We start from the raw sequence: 22,810 nt of genomic DNA on the forward strand, positions 1-22,810 counted from the left end.
ATAATGTGTGAGGAAAAGAGAAGGCTGCTATAATTTGAGAAGGAAAGGATGAGGGCTGCTATAATGTTTGAAGGAAATGAGGGATATATGCTGCTATAATGTGTGAGGAGGGGGGTGTATGCTGCTACAATGATTGAGAAGGGGGGTGTATGCTGCTATAATATGTGAGGAAGGGGGTTTATGTTGCTATAATGTTTAAGGGAAGAGAGGGTTATGTTTCTGTAATATGTGAGGGAATGGGGGGTTCTTAATATAATGTGTGATATCAAGGAAGGGAGGGAGGCTGTCTTAATAGTACTTGGGTGAGAGGTAGGCTATTAATTTAGTTGGGGGGTAATTATTTAATGGGTGCTATTTAATATGTGTGGTGACGGCGGTGAAATTTAATTTACTGGTTGGCTGTTTAATACTGGAGCCTATTAAATTAATATGGGCCTTTAATTTAATGCTAGTGTGGTTTGCGGCTTTTAATTGAATGTGGGGCTGAGCTTGGGAAGGAGGGTTATTTACTAAATTTGAATTATTTAATGCCGGGGATGGTTGTGGGAAATGGTAATATTAAACATAATTGCTTTTCCTTTTGTGCTGGGGTTGGTTGGAGGGAAATAGATCTATTTATTAAATGTGTGTACTATTAATTTATTGTCAAGGCTGGTTGGAGGAAAATAGACCTATTTATCAAATGTGAGTACTATTATTTTAATTTTGGGCTGGAGGGAGGCCTAATAATTAAATGTGGGTGCTATTGATTTAATTTCAGGGCTAGTTAGCTTTTTCTAAATGTCATTTTCCAAGTAGGACCTTCAGCTTTCCAGGATTTAGACAAGCAGCAACTGAGCTAAAGACACCAGCAGCCACATGCAGTGAAATTGAGAAGAACAGGTAGGAGAGAGCAGGAGAATCTGGTTGGGCAGTTCTGAATTTTGGTGACTGTTTCGCTTAGTCAGGATTTGGTCCAACAACAAGGACAGTTGGGAGGTATATTCACACTGTACTGATCATGAAGGCAGAGCTGTGTGCACCCAACAGCAGTGCACACAGTATTGCCTGTGTATGTTTGTCTAAAATGTTTGTCTAATGTGATAACCCTCCTGTCTTAAGTGCCCCACGGCCCCAGCGTCTTTTTCCAGCTCTAGCGATACTTTAGTGGTTCTTGCATTGACTCCATTACCTGCCTTCTACCTTGCACTGGTCCCATTCTCAGATCACTTTGTAGAACATATGGCCAGCCCCCATTGCACTGACAATATCATTGATCTTGCCTCCTTTACACTTGCTATAACACCAGCAAACCCTTAGAATAGCTCTCCCCATCACCTATACCATTGTCTGCCAACCCTCCCTGCACTGTTAACTCAAACCTCCACCACCACCCCCAATCACTAGGCACATTTAGGGCTCATACACAATTGTTACAAAAGAAGTGTTTTCTTGTCACCACTATTTCACCTGTCCAGGTGATTGCACCTGGACAGCCATTTATTATAAGGATAATTATTAATGCTTTTTGAAACTTGCAGTACACATATTAATATATAATATACAGTATATTGAGAGATTTGACTGGTAGTTTGCATCTCATGACCAAAGTTGTCAATGATTTGATCACAGCAAAAAATAATAACCAATACTCTCTTCTAATTCTCCTGGATCTCTCTGCTGCATTTGACACTGTTGACCACTCTCTCCTCATACAAACGCTGCAATCCCTAGGTCTTGAAGGCACTGTCCTATCCTGGTTCTCATCCTACCTATCTAATCGCTCTTTCAGTGTTAATTTCTCTGGATCCACCTCTGCTCCACTTCCTTTATCAGTTGGAGTACCACAAGGCTCAGTCCTAGGTCCTCTGCTATGCTCTATCTACACCACTTCTCTTGGAAAACTAATAAGCTCCTTTGGATTTCAGTATCATCTCTATGCGGATGATACACAAATTTATCTATCCTCTCCTGATCTTTCACCATCTGTGTTGTCTCGCGTTACTGACTGTCTTTCTGCCATTTCATCTTGGATGTCTTCTCGCCAACTCAAACTCAATCTCTCAAAAACTGAATTAATAATATTCCCACCCAAAAACGGAAGCTTCCTGCCTGACATTTCTATATCTGTTGATAACATGACCATAAATCCCACCCCGCAAGCTCGTTGCCTAGGTGTAATCCTTGATTCACCACTGTCGTTTATTCCCCACATCAACTCTATATCTAAATCATGTTACATACACCTAAAGAACATTTCCAGAATACGCACATATCTGACACAAGACACCGCAAAAACATTAATTCATGCACTCATCATCTCCCGCATCGACTATTGCAATTCCCTCCTTACTGGTCTTCCCAAAGTCAGACTTGAACCCCTACAATCTATTTTGCATACAGCGGCTAGATTGATTTTCCTTACAAACCGTTATTCCTCTGCTGAGCCACTCTGTCAGTCTCTACATTGGCTACCTGTATTTCAACAAATCCAATATAAAATTCTTCTACTAACATACAAGGCCATCAACAAAATTGCACCGACATACATTTCCTCACTTGTCTCGAAATATCTCCCTACTCGACACCTCCGTTCTGCACAAGATCTACATCTCTCCTCCACTCTCATCACATCCTCCCATTCTCGGTTACAGGATTTTTTCCGGGCTGCACTCAATTTGTGGAATTCCCTCCCACGCACAGTAAGACTTTCCTCTAGTTTTCAAACCTTCAAGCGTTCACTGAAAACCCACCTCTTCAGACAAGGTAATGATATTCCTCAACCATCATCTTAATTTCTCTAGATTACCCTATTACCATCCTCTACACAGCTAACGCAAGACAACAACCTTCTGACCAACATTGCGACACACACAGCACACTCAATACTTTTACCTTTGCAGTCTAGCTGGTCCATTGTGCAATATGATGTAGCACATGCCCTTGTGTTTCTAACTCCCACTGTCCCATAGATTGTAAGCTTGCGAGCAGGGTTCTCTTACCTCTCTGTCTGTATGTATTACCCAGTATTGTCTTATCAATGTTTGTTCCCAATTGTAAAGCGCTACGGAATTTGGCGCTTTATAAATAAATGTTGATGATGATGATCTCATGACGTCAGGGAAAGATGTAACACTGCGTGAGGTGCTCATATGCTGCTCTGGCAAACTAACTATTACGAAACATGTTGGCGAAATCGTATTTGATCAAACTTATTAAACAAAGTCAGATATGTTTCTATGAAGGGGAATTTGGAAGGATGTGTTAGTATACAACTAAACAAGTTGGAGCACAGAGGCATAAACCAGACGCAGATAATGCAAAAGGATTCATGTAATTTTATAACACAGGACTGGCAGCTTTTTCCCTGCATTGCTTTAGAGATGATACACTGTGTCTTAAGTCATCACATCCAGGATTTCTATATGTTACTACAACCAAATTCCAGTAGTTTTAAATCCTGCCTACAGTTGTGTTGGCCCCACCTACAGTTGATTTATCCCCGCCCATATGAGGTCACTTCAATCATTTTTTCCAGAGCTGCTTTAAGTTCTCAATCTACCCCTGGACACAGAGAAATTGGCTTCCCTAGACCAATATAAAATATTGGTTTGAGACTGTTCTGAATAATGAAACTAGAACAAAAAAACAAAAGATAGGTTACCTTCTGTTAATTCATAAATGCCTAACAATTCTATACAGTCTTTAGTGCATAGTTAATGAGAAAAGTATCTTGCAAGTTTTCTCAAAAGTAGCTTAAACATTAGAACTGGTGTTCTATTACTTTGTCACTTCAGCTCTTTTGTTGCAATTTCTTCCAGCAGAGTTAAAATAATAGTTCATTGTTACTAAATGTAATTAGGACTAGCAAAACCTTCTACCTCATTTATTTCATTTGTACTTTGCAGAACATTTATATCTGGGATCACTCTGTTTTACGTTTAACTACATTGCTCCTTTGAAAACATAGATGAAAGCAGAATCCACTTAACTTATGTAACTGTACAAAAATAGATTTGGTTTTTAGTGAACATAAAGATTTATTGATCGTCATTGTTAATATTTGCCTCTCTATCCTGGTACAATGTAAGCCCCAGCCAGCCCTTCTGTCTTCAGAGACAAAAATAAAGCAGTTGTAAGGCTGAATCGATAAAACCCAAAAAGCATAGTTCTCTAAATGGCATGTATGTTTTTCCATTTTTAAAGTTAAAAGCGAGATTAGGAAGATTAAAGTAAATACATCAGTAGAAGTTAATGTAGTCATAGTTACATTTATTCACATAGTTAAATTATATAGTAGATTTCTCCAAAATAGTAGGCTATCTCACTTTTGTACTGCTCCCTGGCGGTCTGTTCTTTTCTACATGGTCCAATACCTGCTTTGACATGATGCCAATGCGTGCCAGTATTGTGTCTTAGTACTATGTTTCAGCAATGTCGGGACAGATAGCACAATGTCTACTTTATTGTACTGAAAAGATTTATTTTCTTTATGCAAAACAGAGGCAATCATGTACAGTGGTACAGTGCAAGCACTGTTGTGGCAGCACAAAATTATGCTTGTGGATTGTGTGGCTATTTTTCTATTTTTCAATATTGACCAACTGCACAATACCACTCCTTTTTTAATGTTTAATTCAATTCTTACCATATATTCTAATTTTCTTGGCTTTACAAGTTGATATATATTGAGGCAGAGTTTTTATATAGCAAAAGAGTATGTTATAATAATTATAGCTGATTTGTTATAATGGGAAATCGTCTTATGTTCCTGTATATAATTAATGTTTATTTTATCTCCTCCTTGTACAACACTGTAGAATGTGTCTGCATATTGTAAATTGACGATAATAATTAAAAGCTTTATACTTAATGTTACTAACTCCTCAGAGCTGAAGTTCAGATTGCAATGTAAGGGCTAAAATTCCTCCCGTGCCACATACCACCCCCCCCCAATTTTCTGCCCCTATGAACTATTAATTTATGTGGACTAAACTCCCTGAAGGAGTAATCATTTTGTGGCCCCACAGCATATGCCATGCACACCCCTTATTCGTACTTCTACTGGGGCTAATATACACTGTTGCCTTGCAGCATAAGCCATCCAGATGCTGGGGGTGCCACAAAACCTCCTCCTCACCTATTCCGGTCCTCGAAAATATGGCCGGTTCCTCGAGGAGCCTTTAGATTCAGGTTCCCACCAGACTCGCCTATTCCTTGCTCTGGTGCTTTGGTGCCACTCCATTGGCCATGCCTCCACAATGATGCAGCCACCAGCACCATTGTTTGGTGATACCTACCCAGTGATGCCACTGTCCATGTCAACGGAGCCCGTCTCAACACTAAATAACCCCCACTCACTGTTGACAGACGAGGTCACGGGGGAGGAACATTAAGTGCTGAGGCGGATGCCAGTGATGCAGTTGCCATGTAACTTGGTAGCCATCCCCACCCGACGTAAAGCTATATGTGTTGCACCACCTCCCATCCCGCCTGCCATCCAAAGCCAACTAATGTGCCACATCCTAAGCTGCCTGTTATCCAGAGCCATCTAATGTGCCACATGCCACCCCATCTACCATACAGAGCTATCTAGTGTGAAAAATCCCAACCAGTCTGATATCCAGAGTCACCTAGTGTGCCAAATTCCATCCTGCCTGCTATCCAGAGCCATCTAGTGTGCCACATGCCACCCCATCTGCCATCCAGAGCCATCTAGTGGGAAACATCCCATCCTGCCTGCTGTACAGAGCCGTCTAGTGTGCCACATCCCATCCTGCCTGCTATCCAGAGCCATCAGTGTGCCACATGCCTTTTCGACTACCATCTTGACCCACCTACTGCACCTCATCCCATCTTACCTGTCATTCTAAGCCATTTAGTGTGCTACATTTGTGAATGGATCGTTATACACATCCCATCCTGCCTGTCAACCAGAGCCATCTAGTGTGACACATCCTTACCCACCTGTCATTCAGAGCATTCTAGGCTGCCATATCCCAACCAGCCTGACATCCAGAGCCATTTAGTGTGTTACATTTGTGAATAGACCATTATACACATCCCATTCTGCCTGTCAGCCAGAGCCATCTAGTGTGCCACATTGTAACCTGCCTGTTATCCAGAGCCACACAGTGTGCCATATCCTAACCTTCCTGTCATCCAAAGCCATCAAGTGTTCCACAGCCCATTCCATATGCTATCTAGAGCCATCTAGCATGACACATCCGAAACAGTCTTATATCCAAAGCCATCTAGTGTGCCACATGCTAGTCTGCCTGTACTCCAGGGCTATCTAGTGTCCTACATCCCATCCAGAGTCATCTAGTGTGCCACATTCTAACCTGCCTGTTATCCAGAGCGATCTACTGTGCCACATCCCATCCCACCTGCCATCCAGAGTCATTTAATGTGCCACATCTTAACCTGCAAGTCATCCAGAGCCATCAAGTGTGCCACATCCCATCCTGTCTGCCATCCAGAGCCATCTAGTATAAAACATCCGAACCAGCCTGACATCCAGAGCCATTTACTGTGCTACATTTGAAAATAGACCATTATACACATCCCATTCTGTCTGTCAACCAGAGCTATCTAGTGTGCTACATCACCTTCCTCCTGTCATCCAGATACATTTATTGGGGCATGTCCCTACCCACCTTTAAACCAAAGCCATCTAGTGAGCTACATCACCATCCTCCTGTCATCTTCAGCCATCTAGTGTGCCACATCCCATCCCACCTGTCATTCACTGCCAATCATATGTGAACATCTCTGAAAGGGTTAAGGAACTTGTGTGTACAATGGACATTTTCTCACAGTTAGGACTGCAGTGTTCTTAACAAAAGTGTTTCACTTGACCTTTAGTTTGCTAGAAAACAACAGGAGATTGAAAAGCAAAAACTCACAAAGGAAAAACAAAAGCTTTTCTGGTATAGAATTTGCTAGAACTGCCTGCTAACATCACATAATATATCTGAAGAAAAAAAGGATTAAAAAATAAACTCTTATTCTTACTAAAAGCAGAAAATGTGGTAGACACTTAGCCAGCTGTGGTACGATATTTTCTTAGTTTAGCTCAAACACTTATGTGGCGTAGCGGCACCTGGTCTGGTTACTTTAACTTAAAAGTAGTATCTGAGAGGGTTACTTTTCAGTTGTCAATGAAGACTTGAAAGACAGCAATGTTCTGTAGATCTGTGGAGAGTTTAGCCAACAAACACAGCAAATTACAGCATATTAGAAAAACATAATGCTGTGGTCTTTTATATCAAAAGGTTGTGAACAGTACACACTTATATTAGGTATGCAATTTGCTTGCACCATGATTTATAGCTCAAAATGTATTGCATGTAAAAATTGTTTTCTGGTCATATTAATTGGCGTAACAAATTGATTGAATACTACAGAGAGCACTGAAGCCAAGAGATTTGTGTCACATGTATGTTACCACCTCAAACCAAGTTTGTCAGTGTAGAATATGGCTATACCACATAAGCAGTGCCGCCAAGAGGAATTTTGGGTCCCGGTACAGCAACTTCATGGGGCCCCCTATAGGTGATTAGCATGTAAAGTCATGCGCTGTGGCGCAGCGGCAGCACGCCACCAGAGGGGGTGTGGCCATACCATTGGGAGTGTGGCTGTGCATCATTGGGGGCATGTCTAGCAGGTGAAAAGCACTAGGCCACCTTTCTACAGAAAAATGCTTTACTCACACATGCACCCTCTGCCCAGCAGCTTTGCTTACACATGCCCCCTCTGCCCACATGATTTAATCACACGTGCCTCCCTCTGCCCACATGCTTTAATCACACTTGCCGCCTCTTTGCCCACTTGCTTTAATCACACATGCACCTCTCTGCCCACATGGTTTAATCTAGAGATGCTCAGGCTCGGATCCCCGAGAACCAAACACACCCAAACCTAGCAGATCCAAGTACCGAGCCGAGCTGGCTCGGTACTTTCGCATGCCCTCAGAATTGAAAACAAGGCAAAACGTCATTGTTACATCGTCGGATCTTGCGAGTTTTAGATTCTATAAGTACCCCCCGCCACGGCGATCCAGCGCCATTTCACAGAGGGACACAGAAGGGGTAGCACAGTTCTTGGCAGTCTCTAGAGCAGTTGGACAGCGTCATAGGTAGAATAGAAAGAGGAAGGGTAGCAGTGTTCTTCAAAGTCTCCAGTGACATTCAGGAGAGCTCTATTGCTCCATTGCTAATTATAATTGCTGAAATAGAATTAATAGGTCTGGCAGGCTTGGTCTTCTAAATCTGCAGTCACATAATGTACAGTGTTATATAGTGCATAGTGGTTTTAAGTCAGGGAAACAAAAATGTAAATAAAAAGCTTGTACCCTTTTAAAGAAAAAAAAACCCCTCTCTAATAAAGGTGAAAGTTTACTGTAGAAAAACATAAACTTGCCAAGATGTCATTCTACCCAAAATATTACCAAGCATACCAGCATCAGCTAGCTCCCTTCTCTCAGCTAGATCTCAGCACCTGCAATCTACACTGTCATCATATTCACCCTCATCGGTGTGTTTTGGGCAATTCTTTTAGACCAGACCAAATGTCAAAATGTTGTGCTGACTCATCTGCATCACCACTGGGTGTCTTGGGAAAGCTTAGTTTTTTCCTAGAAGCAGATTTGCTTTGTTTCATTTTCTCTTTCAATTTCTCTAGCTCCTTCTCAAAAAGTCTAATTAGGGAAATCACTTGACTCAAGCTAACAGTGTCTGCACTCTCTTCATAGGTGACTACTTTGCTGGACTAAAGTACATTCCCCCTCAAATTCTATTCTTCTTGCAGCTGCTGCATTTTCCGACATGCTGTTTCAAAATGCCGAAAATGAACCAAAATATTTCGGGACACAGACAGCATCTCCTGCATGTCACTGTCATTTTTTAAAAAGTTCTGTACCACCAAGTTGATTGTGTGAGCAAAACAGGGAATGTGATGGAATGTTCACTGCTGTAATGCTCTAATAATATTTGTGGCGTTATCAGAAATCACATATCCTCAGGAGAGTCCAAGCAGGATTAGCCATGTTGCAATGACATCCCTTAGTTTTTCATGATCAGCTATTTATTTATATAGCGCCACTAATTCCGCAGCGCTGGACAGAAAACTCATTCACATCAGTCCCTGCCCCATTGGAGCTTACAATCTAAATCCCCTAACATACACACACAAACAGATCGAGAGAGACTAAGGGCAATTTAATAGCAGCTAATTAACCTACCAGTATGTCTTTTGAGTGTGGGAGAAAACCAGAGCACCCGGAGGAAACCCACGCAAACAGGGGGAGAACATACAAACTCCACACAGATAAGGCAATGGTTGGGAATCCATCTCATGACCCCAGTGCTGTGAGGCAGAAGTGCTAACCACTAAGCCACCGTGCTGCCCACAAACAGGTTGTTAGCAGTTTGCCTTTTAGTGAAGCAGAGGATACACAGAGTAGCTGCCTCTGAAAGATCTGGCATTGTTTGTTAGATGCTGCTGCTGTTCCTGCTCCTGAAGGCGATTTAACAACCCAGTGGGCTGTCACAGTCATATAATCTTTAGATTTCTCAGTTCCGCTTGTTCCCATATCTTTGGTTAAGTGTACAGTGGGTAGAATGGCATTTTGTATCACATTTTCTTTATTTTCTTTTTTGTAACCTCCTGGTACAGGTGAGGAATTGTTTTTCTAGTAAAATGCTGTAGGGATGAAATTTTGTATCAGGGACACAAGACCTCAATTAACTGTCTTAAACCAGCTGCATTAATAGTAGATATTGGACGCAGATCTAATACTAGCATAGTCACCATGGCGTCTGTGATTCGCTTTGAGACTGGGTGACAGTTTTCATACTTGTTAAGGATTGTTTAACAGTCAATTGTTGTAAATTACTAGTAATCTTCTTATTGGTCTTCTTCTGGGTTGAAGATCCACCCCCAGCAGCAGGAGCAGCAGCAGTGGGCCTAACGCTCAAGGATTCTTCTGAGGAGTCTTGGATAGGGGAGGAATCATCTCGCATTAGAAACTGGGATGCAGGACTAATGCCGATCACTTGTGAGGATATTGATGATGACGGTGTTGGGGGTGTAGATTGCAGGTGCTGGGATCTAGATGAGAGAAGGGAGGTAGCCGATGCTGGACTGCTTGTTGTTATTTTTTTAGCATAAATTTCTGATTTTCCCAAGAGCTTTCCATGAACTCGCTTCAAATGGCATAACATGGATGAGGTTCCTAGATGGTTAAGGTCCTTACATCTACTGACTGTGGCTTTACAATGCTACAAATGGCTAGACAACTGTTGTCAGAATTTGGGTAAAAATAATTCCACACGTAAGAGGTGGATTTTTTGGTCTTATGTCTTGGCATGACAATAGCCTTCTTCTTATCACTGGCAAGAACTGCTGCAGTCTTTGTTTGAAAGTGTATGGAAATAATATTGTGACCTGTGAGGTGGTCAAAACTGACTGCAAATGACCTGAAATTAGTGTTATTGAGGTTAATAATAATGTAGGAACAAAAATGAGCAAAATGATGTGATTTTAGCATATTTGAGCTATTTTTCTAAAAAATACAGATCCAAAACCAAAACACACGAGGGCGGTTTTGGCAAAAACCAAAACCAAAATTACTTTTACTTTTTTTTTTTTAACTATAGATCTTCAGTGGGGACCTAGGCCCCCAGGCAGGTCCGGGCCTGGGTAATTTGTACTTTCCTGCCCCCCCCCCCCCCCCCCCCCGCTTCTCGGCGCCCCTGACCCTGGAACTGTTTGTAAGCATTTCTAGCATTGTGCAAGCTTTACTCATAGTTCAAAAACAAAGGCAGGAATGCAAAATTTTATTAACATTTTTACATGAGATCTGGAAATGTCATTGCACCTATGCACATGCGTTGCATCATGCCAACCAGTGTGCTAAACAAGCATGAATACCTTTACTTGTCTTATTGCCTTATTTAATATTAAGCAGTAGAACATCATTGTGAGGCAACAGTAAGATAATTAATGAATGAACCAAAGGGAAGACAAATAGGGAATGCATTGGCCCTACTCAGTACTTAGTTGGCAAAGAAGTCATACATATTTAGCTGGCAAAAGATGGCCTGTGAGCATATTTCTAGGCACAAATGTTAGCACTTTTTTCCACTGAACCCACCTGTCATGAATGAAGATGGGTGAATCGATTCTGCAATTCTGAAATTTGGATGAATTTCAGAGATTCACTTTATTTGCGAATCCATCCCAACTCACCAAAAAGTAGAATAAATAAACGCCAACTGGAGATCAGGCTAATCATACTGCATGAAAAATAAGGAAGCCAATCAGCTAACATGAACTAATATCACATGTCTATAACTGTATAAAAGCATCTGACAGTCCCAACGACACTTATTCTTCCTTCATTGTACTAGATTGTGGATGCTCTGTGACCAAAAGTAGCCTATAGTATTGTATGCTCAATTGTGCACTGCATTTCCTACATGGCTGTGACCACAACACACATTCAAACAATTGTTTTTTGTACTTGTCATTACCACCACTACTGATCTGTGTTGAAATATATAAGAAATGGAATGCGTCTTTGTTAATGTGTTACAAACGGAACAGGAGCAAACTTGTTTCCACATCTGAGAGGGTGCATATGCTTGCGCTTTGCCAAGAAATGCCTACACAAACTCTTCAGTTATTCATCCAGCAACAACAGAAATTATATCAAAGAAAAATGCGTCAGGGTGCTGACTAAATTCCCTCCAAGGGATTGAGAAAAACAATTAGCAATCCAAACAAATCTATTTTGATGGGAACAACACAAAAATCAACTAAAATAGAAGATGATTGTAAGCTTGCGAGCAGGACCTTCTCACCTTTGTCTGTTTTTTTTCTAGTTTGTTTATTAGTTTACTATGTTTGTCCCCAATTGTAAAGCGCTACGGAATATGTTGGCGCTATATAAATAAATGATGATGATGATGAGGCAACCCATTCTACAAGTTATGGACAGGAAATGATGGAAGCAATTGCCCCAGCTGTGTTTGAGTCTTGTTCTATGCTTTTAATGGGAAGCATTTTGCACCCTCTGGTTGAATCTCGGCAGAGAGACAAATTTCTATGCGTACTTTGCCCAATGTAATAAAAAGCTTCACACACACGCATGAAATAAAGACAGTCCCTATGTCTACTTAGCTCATGATTCATTCAAATTATAATTGAGGCCAAACCAACAAGATTTTAACTAAAAAATAACACGTTTATTTTATTGAAAGGGGTGAAGCTAAAATGAAAGGAGGGTGGACTTTGCTGTGACATCTACAGTTTTACACAGTGCACATCTAGAGATTTTTGTGCTTCTCTTCACACCTTAGCTCAATTGTAGGTTCCAGAGGCATCTCCTGAGAGTAGAGGCGGCCTGTGCACCTTAATGTGTCCTCAATGGATCATACAGATGCAGTGTTTTTGGTGCATAGTGGCTTTGCTGTATAAACAAACTCCAATAAACCCAATATAATCTAACAAATAAAGGCTATATTTGTACAGCAGAGTTTTTCCCTTTAAAGGTCTGCATGTTGTCAAAGTAAGACGTTGACAAGCAAATGCAGTAAATGATTTCTCAGTTGGAAGAAGTCAGCTCTACTTTACAGGAAGGCCTTTCCTGGAAGGATCTTTTACTGCGGTAAGAAGTGGAGGTGGAATCTTATCCCCTTAGTGTTTGGAAGGAGGATGAAGTGCTGGGGTGGCGCCTGTGCAATTTGATTTTGTGTAAAAATACACACCAAATCTGATTTCTACTACATTAAGGAGTTCTCCAGTAAAATGCACAAAGGAGAGAGAAGGAATATGAGGATTCAGCAGGCATGCTTTCTTTCATACAGGACATTGAAAAATAAGCATCGGAAGGAAAAGAAAACATTTCATTTGAGTGAACTGAAGATGATTTAATATTAAGCTGAAGGCAAAGGCTGTAAGCTAAAATACAAATGGATATGTGTTCTCTCTTACCAGAAATAAGTGCAGTATAAAACTCAAAATATTATGCTAATCATTTTGAAGAGGAAAAATAGAATTAGAAATAATCAGAGAATAGTCTAGGGAATATTAAATCAGGAAACTACAGTAATTTTAACAGTTTATAAGCTTATGATTGATGAAAATAAATATTAAGCTAATTAGATATCCATGGTTCCCAGTAACAACAGTAGAACGGATATCATGGGTACAGTGATTTTCCCACTTACAACCATTATAATCATTATAACCATTAAGCAGCAGTGGTTACAAATGCTAACGGTATAAAAATTGGTACATTCCTTATGACTTTGAAAACTGCAGTCCGAGTAATGAAATAATATATTTGAACTAGACCCTTTACCAATGATTTATACTCATATAGGACCTCATTTAGAGTCGGACACAAGTCTTTCTGTTGAGTGCAAAAAGCACTTTTGGCCAAAGATCCATCTTAGTTTGCACTCTGATTGAGACGCCTCTCCCCATTGCACCTCTCTGTGCTTAGAGAGGTGGAACGGGAGAGGTAGTGGGTGAGCCTAGCAATGTAAAGGCCTGTTCACGCATTTTATATGATATTTTGAGTTGAAAGCAACCGCTGATAGGTCTCTAGGAGACATATCTTTTGGGGGTGCTTTCAGCTGGTGCAAGTGACCTTGGTGTATGAAAAAACCAAAGTAAAAAATAATTCAATTTAAAAAAAAAAAGGTGTGTACTCCCCCTCCCAAACATCATAACCAACCCTTGTGCTGTTTGGGGGGTAATAGAATAATTTTATTTTTTACATTTTTTTTTTTAATTTTATTATCTCTTTTACAGGTCACTGTGCATGATACACTTGTACGCCAGCCCATAAGGCAGATAAAGAGGCACAGTATTCTATCTAAAGATCCGTCCCACTCTAAATACTGTGTAAATTACGGGAGGCAATTTACAATTACGATTTCAGTGTAAATTGCGTCCAACTCTAAATAAGGCCCATAGAGCTTAGAAACTGTTTGATTCAGGCCCCGTCACTCAAGACTAAAACTGCTTTTTTCCAGGACACAGGTTCGTGGTTAAATCAGATTCAGAAAGTAGTGATTAGCAGTGGATCTGTTTTTCAAACATGGAACCAAACATGAAATAGAAGATGTTAATGAGAGAGGTGTTAATAGAACAACTCCATGTTTGACGTCTTTACAAAACATCATTCATGTCACTTTAACTGGTGACATATAGGAACTTTACCATTACAGTGGTATTATGGAATATCTGACCCACTCTGGTATCATCAAGATACAGTGTTCCAGAACCTATGCCCGTGACACAAAATAGACAGAAAAACATTGCAATCTTTCCTTTACAAAGCAAACTGTCTGTCTGTGTTAACTGATATTTGTTATAGGGAAATAGGGAAAAACCCAGGCAGTTTGCAGGAGCAGACTGCAGACAGGGTTACATTTTCCCTGGGCTCATCTTTCAGCACATACACATATAGGTGTTCCACATGGGTCTAATTGGTTTGTTGTTATGCTGTGGTTGGTTTGTAGTGCTGAGGTTGATGATAAGAACACTGTTTGTATTTGTGGGCGTGGCCACTGATGCCAGTTAGTGGCCGGCTGATAGTGAGAGAACTTCTGTTTAGCCAAACGTAGGGTTGTGGGAGAATTGTGATGCTTTACTGGATATGTCTCCTGTCTCCACCACCACTGAAACTGCCATCCTGACGACTGCCAATAAACAGTGAAATGGTTCAGCAAAGTTGTGTGAGGCTCCAGTGGATGCCGTGCTTTATCATCACAATATATATATATATATATATATATATATATATATATATATATACACACACATTGATACCTATTAGCAACATGAAGTAAATGTACTAATTTTCCACAAAAACAGTATAATAGTGTGGTAGATCAAGCATTTTTCCCTGAATATATAGGAAGTATCTAGTAGGTCACATTCAAATACAGATTAGCCCCTTGCTCACTTCAAGGACCTTAACTGCATGAATTCTGTGCACATTTTGCATAAAACAGTAAACTAATTAAACTCATTTCTGCTATTTAACTTACCTAAAGGAAGGATATTCAACCTGAGGTAAATTATGTAGAGATAGGGCTGACTGGCTTAAATGTGAGGTGGGTCCAGCTTGTGGCAGTGTTGCCTCCATATAGGTTAAGTATTTGTTATAGTAGAATTTAAACTTTGAGCTGATAAATTAGCCCTAGGACTCAGTAAATCCACTTGCCAGTACAGGTAATTACTGTGAGCTGATGTCTGTAAATCAGATTGGCCAATCAGTTAAATGTTAACTGGAGGACATGTCAGATACACTGAGGGAAAGGAATTGAGATGCATTGAAATGATTTACTGAAGGGAGCAGTGCCCAACGAGGCTAAATAAAGACACCAAAATGTGTCCATCTAGCAATTAAGTCCTGAAAAGTAAAGTATTAATCTGCGTATCTCACTTCATACTAACACAAACAATGAATTGATCCGAATACACCTTAAGGCACTTTCTTGATAAGTGGTAAGAACTGTTCTCCAAGGTTTCCTATCGTCAGTAAATTTACTGATAGTCATTAAAAGCCAAAACATTTCTGCTCATAATGCAAACAAAATCAATAAAAATACGACTGGCTACTGTCACGACATTAGTTTATACCAAATAATTGTTTTAGGCGGAATGGGGTTATAATGCTGGACTTCTAACCCCTGCCCTTATTTTCTAGATAGTTTTACTCTCATTGTTACATTTTAGAATTACTTACATAAAGTGCCAGTAAAAATGTCAGAAAACTATATTGACAAACACCAGTCAACCAGTGTGTAGCGAGTTATGTCCTGTAGTATATTGCAATCCTGCAGTGGTCCTCTGACTAAATGCGACACAAAGACAAGCTACTAAAGGAGACATGTGGTGTAAAGTCAATTACAGCTCAAGGTGGGACCAGGAAGAAACCTCCCTCTTATAACTTTATAATTACCCTACCTCACACCACACCAAGGGATGGGTTAGAAACACTGCTGTCATAGGATAATTAAACTAAGTAGTTCCATAAATGTCATAAATAATAATAGATGTCTAATTAATTTCAGCAGGTTTGAGTTGTGTTTTGGGTATAATTGTATTGCAGTCTCACTGAGATACTTTGTAGCACTTGTATGAGGTATTCTTTTATGTTGCAAACAATATAACACACTCATAAGATGGATACAGCAACCTACATACACTGCATACCTGTACACACTGTGCTCAGTGGCGCACGCAAGGGGGGGGTTCTGAGTCTCCAGCAACCCCCCCTGCGCTAACTAAGTGGCCGCTATAGCTGCACTGTCCTATACAGCAGCCGCGGCGCTGTCAAAGACGCGTCCGCGGCGGTGCTGTAGTGTATACAGCACTGCCGCGGACGCTTCTTAGATAGCACTGCGGCTGCTATATAGGACAGCGCTGAAGAAACGGAGCTGCTGCGCATGCGCAGAAGCTCTCGCGGGGGGTGTTTTTTTTTGGGGGGTCGGGGGGGGAAACCCCCCCGACAATCCTCCGTTCGCCCCTGGTGCTCACATTTGTTACATCTATGTCAGTGTCTCCCACCAGTGTCTCTAAACTTTTCCTGGAATACCAAATTTTGGCTCTGGAGAGAATCTAGTTGATTTCAGTCCTCCTCCCTTGAGAAACTAAGATGACATGGAGCTGTGCAAATGTATAGATTGTGAGTCTTGCCCCCACTGCATTGTCTAGCTGACACCACTCATTGGGGTATATTTATCAAGTGGCGGTTCCGGAAAACCACCGATTCTCAGCGGTTTGTTGTAATTTTTTAAAACAGCAATTTTATTAAAGACAAAGCCTATCGAGAATCAGCACGTTTTTTTCGGAACCGCCGCATTAGAGAAGTCCATATTTCAATTTTTGGTCCAAGGCCCACTTATACTGTTGTGTCCCATAACTTTACTTCTGTATTGTACTACCTCTCCATCATCCCAACACCAAATACATATTGCTAGCATAAAAATGAAATGCAATCTTAATTATAGATATATTTATACTACAACAACAATGAATTATTTATATACAAAATAAGAACCATAAAAATAATAATTTGCTACATAAGTAAAGTGTAGAGCTAATACACCAGACACCAAGGGCCTGATTCATCAAGGAGCATAAATGCCGATACTTGCCGTATTTTGCATAGAATCGCTCTGCACATGCCCAGAAGCGGACTATATGCTAGTGAACACAGGAACATCCAATTAATCTCCAAGCGCAATGGATACATCCGACAGCCTATGATTTCAGGTGCGGAAAGAGGAGTGGAATGGGCTTATGCACGTAGCCAATGTTCAATGAGGGTGTGCAAAGCTCCCGCGCACACAGCAGCATCCGATTCAAGCTTTGGGCATCTCAAAGGTACATGTTTTTTTTATTGTATCACTTACTCCACCTACATGGCAAGTGTAATTGCTGTGGATAATGATGATGGCCACGTATGCATGCTACAACATGTATTTGCAATCAGAAGCAACTGTAAAATGCATTTTATGTACAGTAGACATTAATAATGATAAATGTATTTTATGGGGGAGGGAAAAATACTTTTTTATGTTTTTTCATTAATGACTATTATTATTAACAAGTGACAATAATTCAATACTTATTGTTTTCTTTTTTTTTTTGTGCATACTTTTCAGACTTTATATTCCACATATGTATTGGATGTATCCTGCAGTGTTAGAGCAGAGGGCACCTAGACCCGTATTCAACAAGAGATGTTTCTCACCTCCACTTGCAGTTAAATACATGTGTATGCCTGAAATACATAATTTTTTTTTAAAAATACACAAAATGTTCATTTTGCGTGCCTTAACGAATCAGACCCCTTATGTCTAGGCCCTTCCAAAACTCGCACCCATGACCCAGGAGAAGGAACCCCCTGAATACAGGTAGCGAACGAAGGGTAGGCAGGTGCAGTTATCAGGAGATGTCCACAAATGGACATCTAGTTTAATGATGAAACTCATATACAAATTAGTAATTGAAATACTACTCTTTATGTTTTGTCTGCTAATAAACTTAATATATAAAATATGCAAAATATTTTGTATATTATACCATAGTGAAAATGCTTATAATCACTAAATAAATGTGGTTATAGGTAGATGTTTGAACTAAAGATCTGCAAGTATTAATCTGTATCATGCCATACTCTACTAACGTTCCTTGCAATATCTCCCAGACAGAGGTAATAAAAAAAATCTAACAGTAAAAGTAAGTAGTACTACAAGTAGGAAAACAAAGCAGGCCAAAGTGGTAAAATAGAGGAAAGAACTTCTGATAAATGAAAAGACCTGGGGATGTATTTACTAAACTGCGGGGTCGAAAAAATGGAGATGTTGCCTATAGCAACCAATCAGATTCTAGCTGTCACTTTGTAGAATGTACTAAATAAATAACTAGAATCTGAATGGTTGCTATAGACAGGATCTCCACTTTTTCAAACTGCCAGTTTAGTAAATATATCCCTATGTCTCCTATACTTCTTACTTACTTTGCACAAAAGAGTCTTCAAACAACTGTTCAAAATTGTCGAAGTGCTCCATTTTTAAAGGTGGCTGTGGACAACCATTATCCATAACGGAGACTGGCTGAGTTGTTATTATTCTTTTTCTTGACGTTTCCATCCATATTCTGATTTCTGCCAGTAACACAGCTTGTATAGCCTCTGTTACCTATAGTGCAATAAGCATAACTTATCAGACTTCTTGATCACAGGTGAATATCCTTTCATAGCAGCACTTTTTTTTTGTTCAATATATATTACATGTCAAAAAGTCATTCATTATGTACATATAACTCAGATTTACTGGATAGGACAGGAAAATCAGGTGGGTAACCTTGCTGGGATAAGAACAGAGATTATTTACTATGCGCAAGCAAAGTTTTGGGAACTCACCCTCATTTTGCACTTATATAACTTTGTGGTAGTTATATTTCATTATACTGCTAAAGAGAATTACAGCAATACACAGCGAGAAAACCCGCATACTACATTGAGTTGCAAAGCTAAATTAAAGAGTTGAGTTCTAAAGGCTGAAAGACTCCCAGACTGATGTGAGAGTTGTAATGGATAGGTACTGCATGTGAAGGTTCATGGAGACCTGAGCGAGAATCGGTGATCAGAGAAGAGCTTGCAAGGAGCAATGTTGTGTCTGGAGCAGTACTAAGGGATAAAGGACCAAATGTAAAAATGTTCAGTACTGTTGAGGCCTTTGCAAGCTTAGACTTGAATTTTTATATGCATTATAGGCAGCTGGTTAAACTAACATAGAGGAGTTTTGTCGCATGAGTGGGAGGATTGATGTATAAACCTGGCTGCAGCATTGATTATAAAGTAGACAGTGGCAGACCAAAGATTAGATTGTTACCACAGTGTAAGTCGGATTTGATATGAGCATGCATTAGTATATGCATAGTGTTTTATGTAATAATATTGATGCATTAAAACAAAATTCATATGTTTAAAGTCAATAATTTATATCAATGCACCTTACAAAGTTACTTTAGTCACAGTCATTATTTTTAAAAAAGTATGTCAAAGATATAGTACAATTTTGTAACTTGCACAGTCAATATTTCTGGTGTCTACTCACAAAATCACAGTAAGTATGTAAGAGAGCGACCGACCGGCCCAAACAGTGGTTAGACTGATGCCCCCCCCCGGCCCAGCCCACCCCTGGCTGGGATGCATTTGTAAGGTCATTAAGCTGCCTATGCTGTTGTAAGAAAACTCACCTTTGCTTTGTATGGGCAGAAACATTTGATTCTGCTGTATCCTGGGTCATACACTATTTTGACTCAAAAGTGGTCCTTTATAACTTAATTTACCAGTGGACCCTGCAAAGGCAGCATTCACCACTGTGACTTTGCTTTTGCTTTCAATAATCCTACTGACACTTTTGAGTAACAAATTGGCTGCTTAGTATTGAGAATACAGTGGGCACTTACCTGCACTGCTTGATCTTTCCAAGTAGAAACTATTTTCATTACAGAAACATTTTCTGGATCAGGAAAACTGGACCCATTTTTGTCTATATGTGGATACATAAAACACACAGTATACATCTCATTTTTGTCCAAACAGTAAATATAACTTACTAGTAATAGAGAGCATGGGTGAGATTGTGATGATGAGAGCATTGGGTGCACAATATGAGGAGTGTGAAGTCTACGGGGCCCTATCACTATACAGGGCTCAAGAAACAAGTTAGTAAGAATATAATAGTAATAGTCCACTCTGTCAAATGGTAAGTGTTTAACTAGCTAATAGATTAAAATAAGGACACAGACTACTCATTTTTTTGATCAGCTGGTAAACTTACCCTGCAGGATCTCTGTTGTAAAAGAGGGAAACGGGGAACCAAAATGTTCTGAACTTTTCCATTTGCCGCGTATAAACTCTATCTTCTCCTGACTGTATGGACAAATATATTTACAAGTTTATATATAAGCAAAATTAAATTAACATTTCCCAATCATTCCATTTTTCCTATTACTTTGAAGTTAAACACATTTCTCACATAGAGCCTTATGTAAATGAAAAATGAAGAGTCGGAAGAGAAAGCATAAAAATCAATGCACCATGTAGGCCTTTTACTTATAAAGTAGCAGTAAAATAATAAATAAATTATTTTAAAAAACTATGCCCCCTAACTCAAAAGTGCTATCAGCAGTAGCACTCAAAGCCTAGGCTGGCAGCGGCAATTTCTATGGGATGAACGTCTTGGCTTCTGGCGAAAAATGCCAATACCTGTACTAGGCTATGATAGGCTGAGCTGATGACACTATAACAGAGAAATCCCCCACCTTTGATTCTTTGATTGGAACCTAGGATTCATTAATAAGGTGACAGCAACTATTTTAAAAGTCTCCTATGCTAACATTTCTCCACATATCTAATGAAGTGTGCAGCATGTCACAAAACTTGTAATGTGCTTATTAATTTTAAAAGTAAACTGATTTTAAGAGGAAATCACTCAGGGACAAGCAGTGACAATAAGGCACTATCCGGACAGAATTGTGAACGATGATATGAGTGCCTTTGTTTCCATTTGTATCATATCACATTGTAACTGAAGCACTACTATTGTAGCGCTTCTTTTTAGATTAAATAACAAAAATGTATCTAATTGAATATTGGAGGAGACTTTATTACCTATATTAAGAGGAATAACCAAAGTTGATTGATTTGTTATTGTTACCATCAACCCAAGTTGAACAGTTTATGCTACTAATTTGATAGGGTTTATATGGTTTTAAAATAGACTTTTCTATTGTTTTTCTGTTTTTGTTTTCTGGTCCACTGCGCTGAGGAATCATTTTTTACTTCCACTTCCACTTGTCATAATGTTAACCAGTCCTAACTTATTCTGCATGGGTCTGAATTCCCAGGGAAACCAGATCCGCAAAGAAAATGAGGACCTCCCCTCAGCTGGGGAAACAGCCCAGTACTGAAAGCACTATGACTCTTCCTACACCCCAGGAGTGGTGGATTTGGGGGTAATAAAAAGTTAATTTATTAAAAATGCATTATTTTTGCTGGTACTTTATAGAACTAGAGATGCCAGCACACCCATAGCTGTTAAAGCATGCTGATGCTTGTAGAACTACAAAGTCCAGCATGCCTTGACATCAAGAATCCGCTGGGACAGGTAGTGCACCTATATAAAATACACACGCTGAAGTAAACACACTCACACCATGACAAAGTCCTTTACTAAGGGCTGCAGGTTTCTCTGTTATAGTGTCATCAGTGCTATAGTGTCACCACTGTTATACATACTTGAAAACTTTGGCAAGAGATGGTCCGGGAGATCGGAGGGAGGTGGGGCCTAATGACGCGACCCCTGCTGGCCCCACCCCCTAAACGAGCATCACTGTTGTTGTCCAATCACAGCAGAGGGAGGGGCGATGGTGACACGTGATTCGCATCATAAGCCCCGCCCCTCACCACTTTAAAATAGATCTCTTTAGTATCCGGGAGGTTGCCCTGCTCTCCTGGAAGTCCGGGAGGAGTCCCAGAAATTCGGGAGTCTCCCTGAAATTCCGGGAGAGTAGGCAACTTTGCTGTTATAGTATAAGCATGACATAGCCTAGTGCTGGTAGCAGATTTTTTTCGGGGAACCCCACACTGTGGTGACATACATCCCCCCAAAATTGCTGTTAACAGCCTAGGCTAGGAGCACTAGTGCTGGTAGCACTGTGGTAGGGGACATAATAGAATATATATATATTTTTAATCATTTGTAAGGTCGTGCTGATAAATCATCATCCTCAGCATGTATCTTACACCAGAGGTTGTGCTTGCAACACATACACCTCTGCATGTCTGCAGGTAGAAAGTATGTGAACACTTATTGTACTTGCCCTATGTTGAAAAGCCACTTCCCTCCCCCTTCTACATCTGATAGCACGCAGTGCATTAAGTGTAAGATGCACCTAAGTCTGCAAATGGACTTACGCTTACTTCATGCGCAGTACGTAAATGCGCAAAAATTGCATTTACATCCAAATCTACATGAGGCCCTGTATGTAAATGTCCTGATTCAACTTGTTATTAGGGTAACATATGAGTTCTGCTCACTCCCATGAAACTTTCGTCAAACAGGTCCTCTACCTCATGAGTACACGGCAGGGAAGCTGTGATGTGCTGAGGATAAGTTATCTGCTACACAAATGTCAATCCAAGTCATTGCATTTATATACAGTGTTCTATATGCAAATACTTATAGAAACTAAGGATGAGCGCACTCGGATTCCTGGAATCCGAGCC

General features: G+C 40.1%; 1 protein-coding gene across 2 annotated transcripts in view; it reads right to left on the reverse strand.

Moving 5' to 3' along the window:
* The window catches only part of WDR72 (WD repeat domain 72), a 247,424-nt gene that overhangs the window by 42,354 nt on the left and 182,260 nt on the right, over window positions 1-22,810 (reverse strand). For both annotated transcript variants that reach the window (XM_075208023.1, XM_075208021.1), the window contains exons 16-18: window positions 20,361-20,452; window positions 19,987-20,069; window positions 18,530-18,710 (exon numbers count right to left, since the gene is read on the reverse strand). In XM_075208023.1, the coding sequence (XP_075064124.1) occupies window positions 18,530-18,710; window positions 19,987-20,069; window positions 20,361-20,452 (356 nt within the window). The remainder of the gene's footprint in view (window positions 1-18,529; window positions 18,711-19,986; window positions 20,070-20,360; window positions 20,453-22,810) is intronic.

Source organism: Mixophyes fleayi, chromosome 4 (genome assembly GCF_038048845.1).
Source record: "Mixophyes fleayi isolate aMixFle1 chromosome 4, aMixFle1.hap1, whole genome shotgun sequence".
Lineage (NCBI taxonomy): Eukaryota > Metazoa > Chordata > Amphibia > Anura > Limnodynastidae > Mixophyes > Mixophyes fleayi.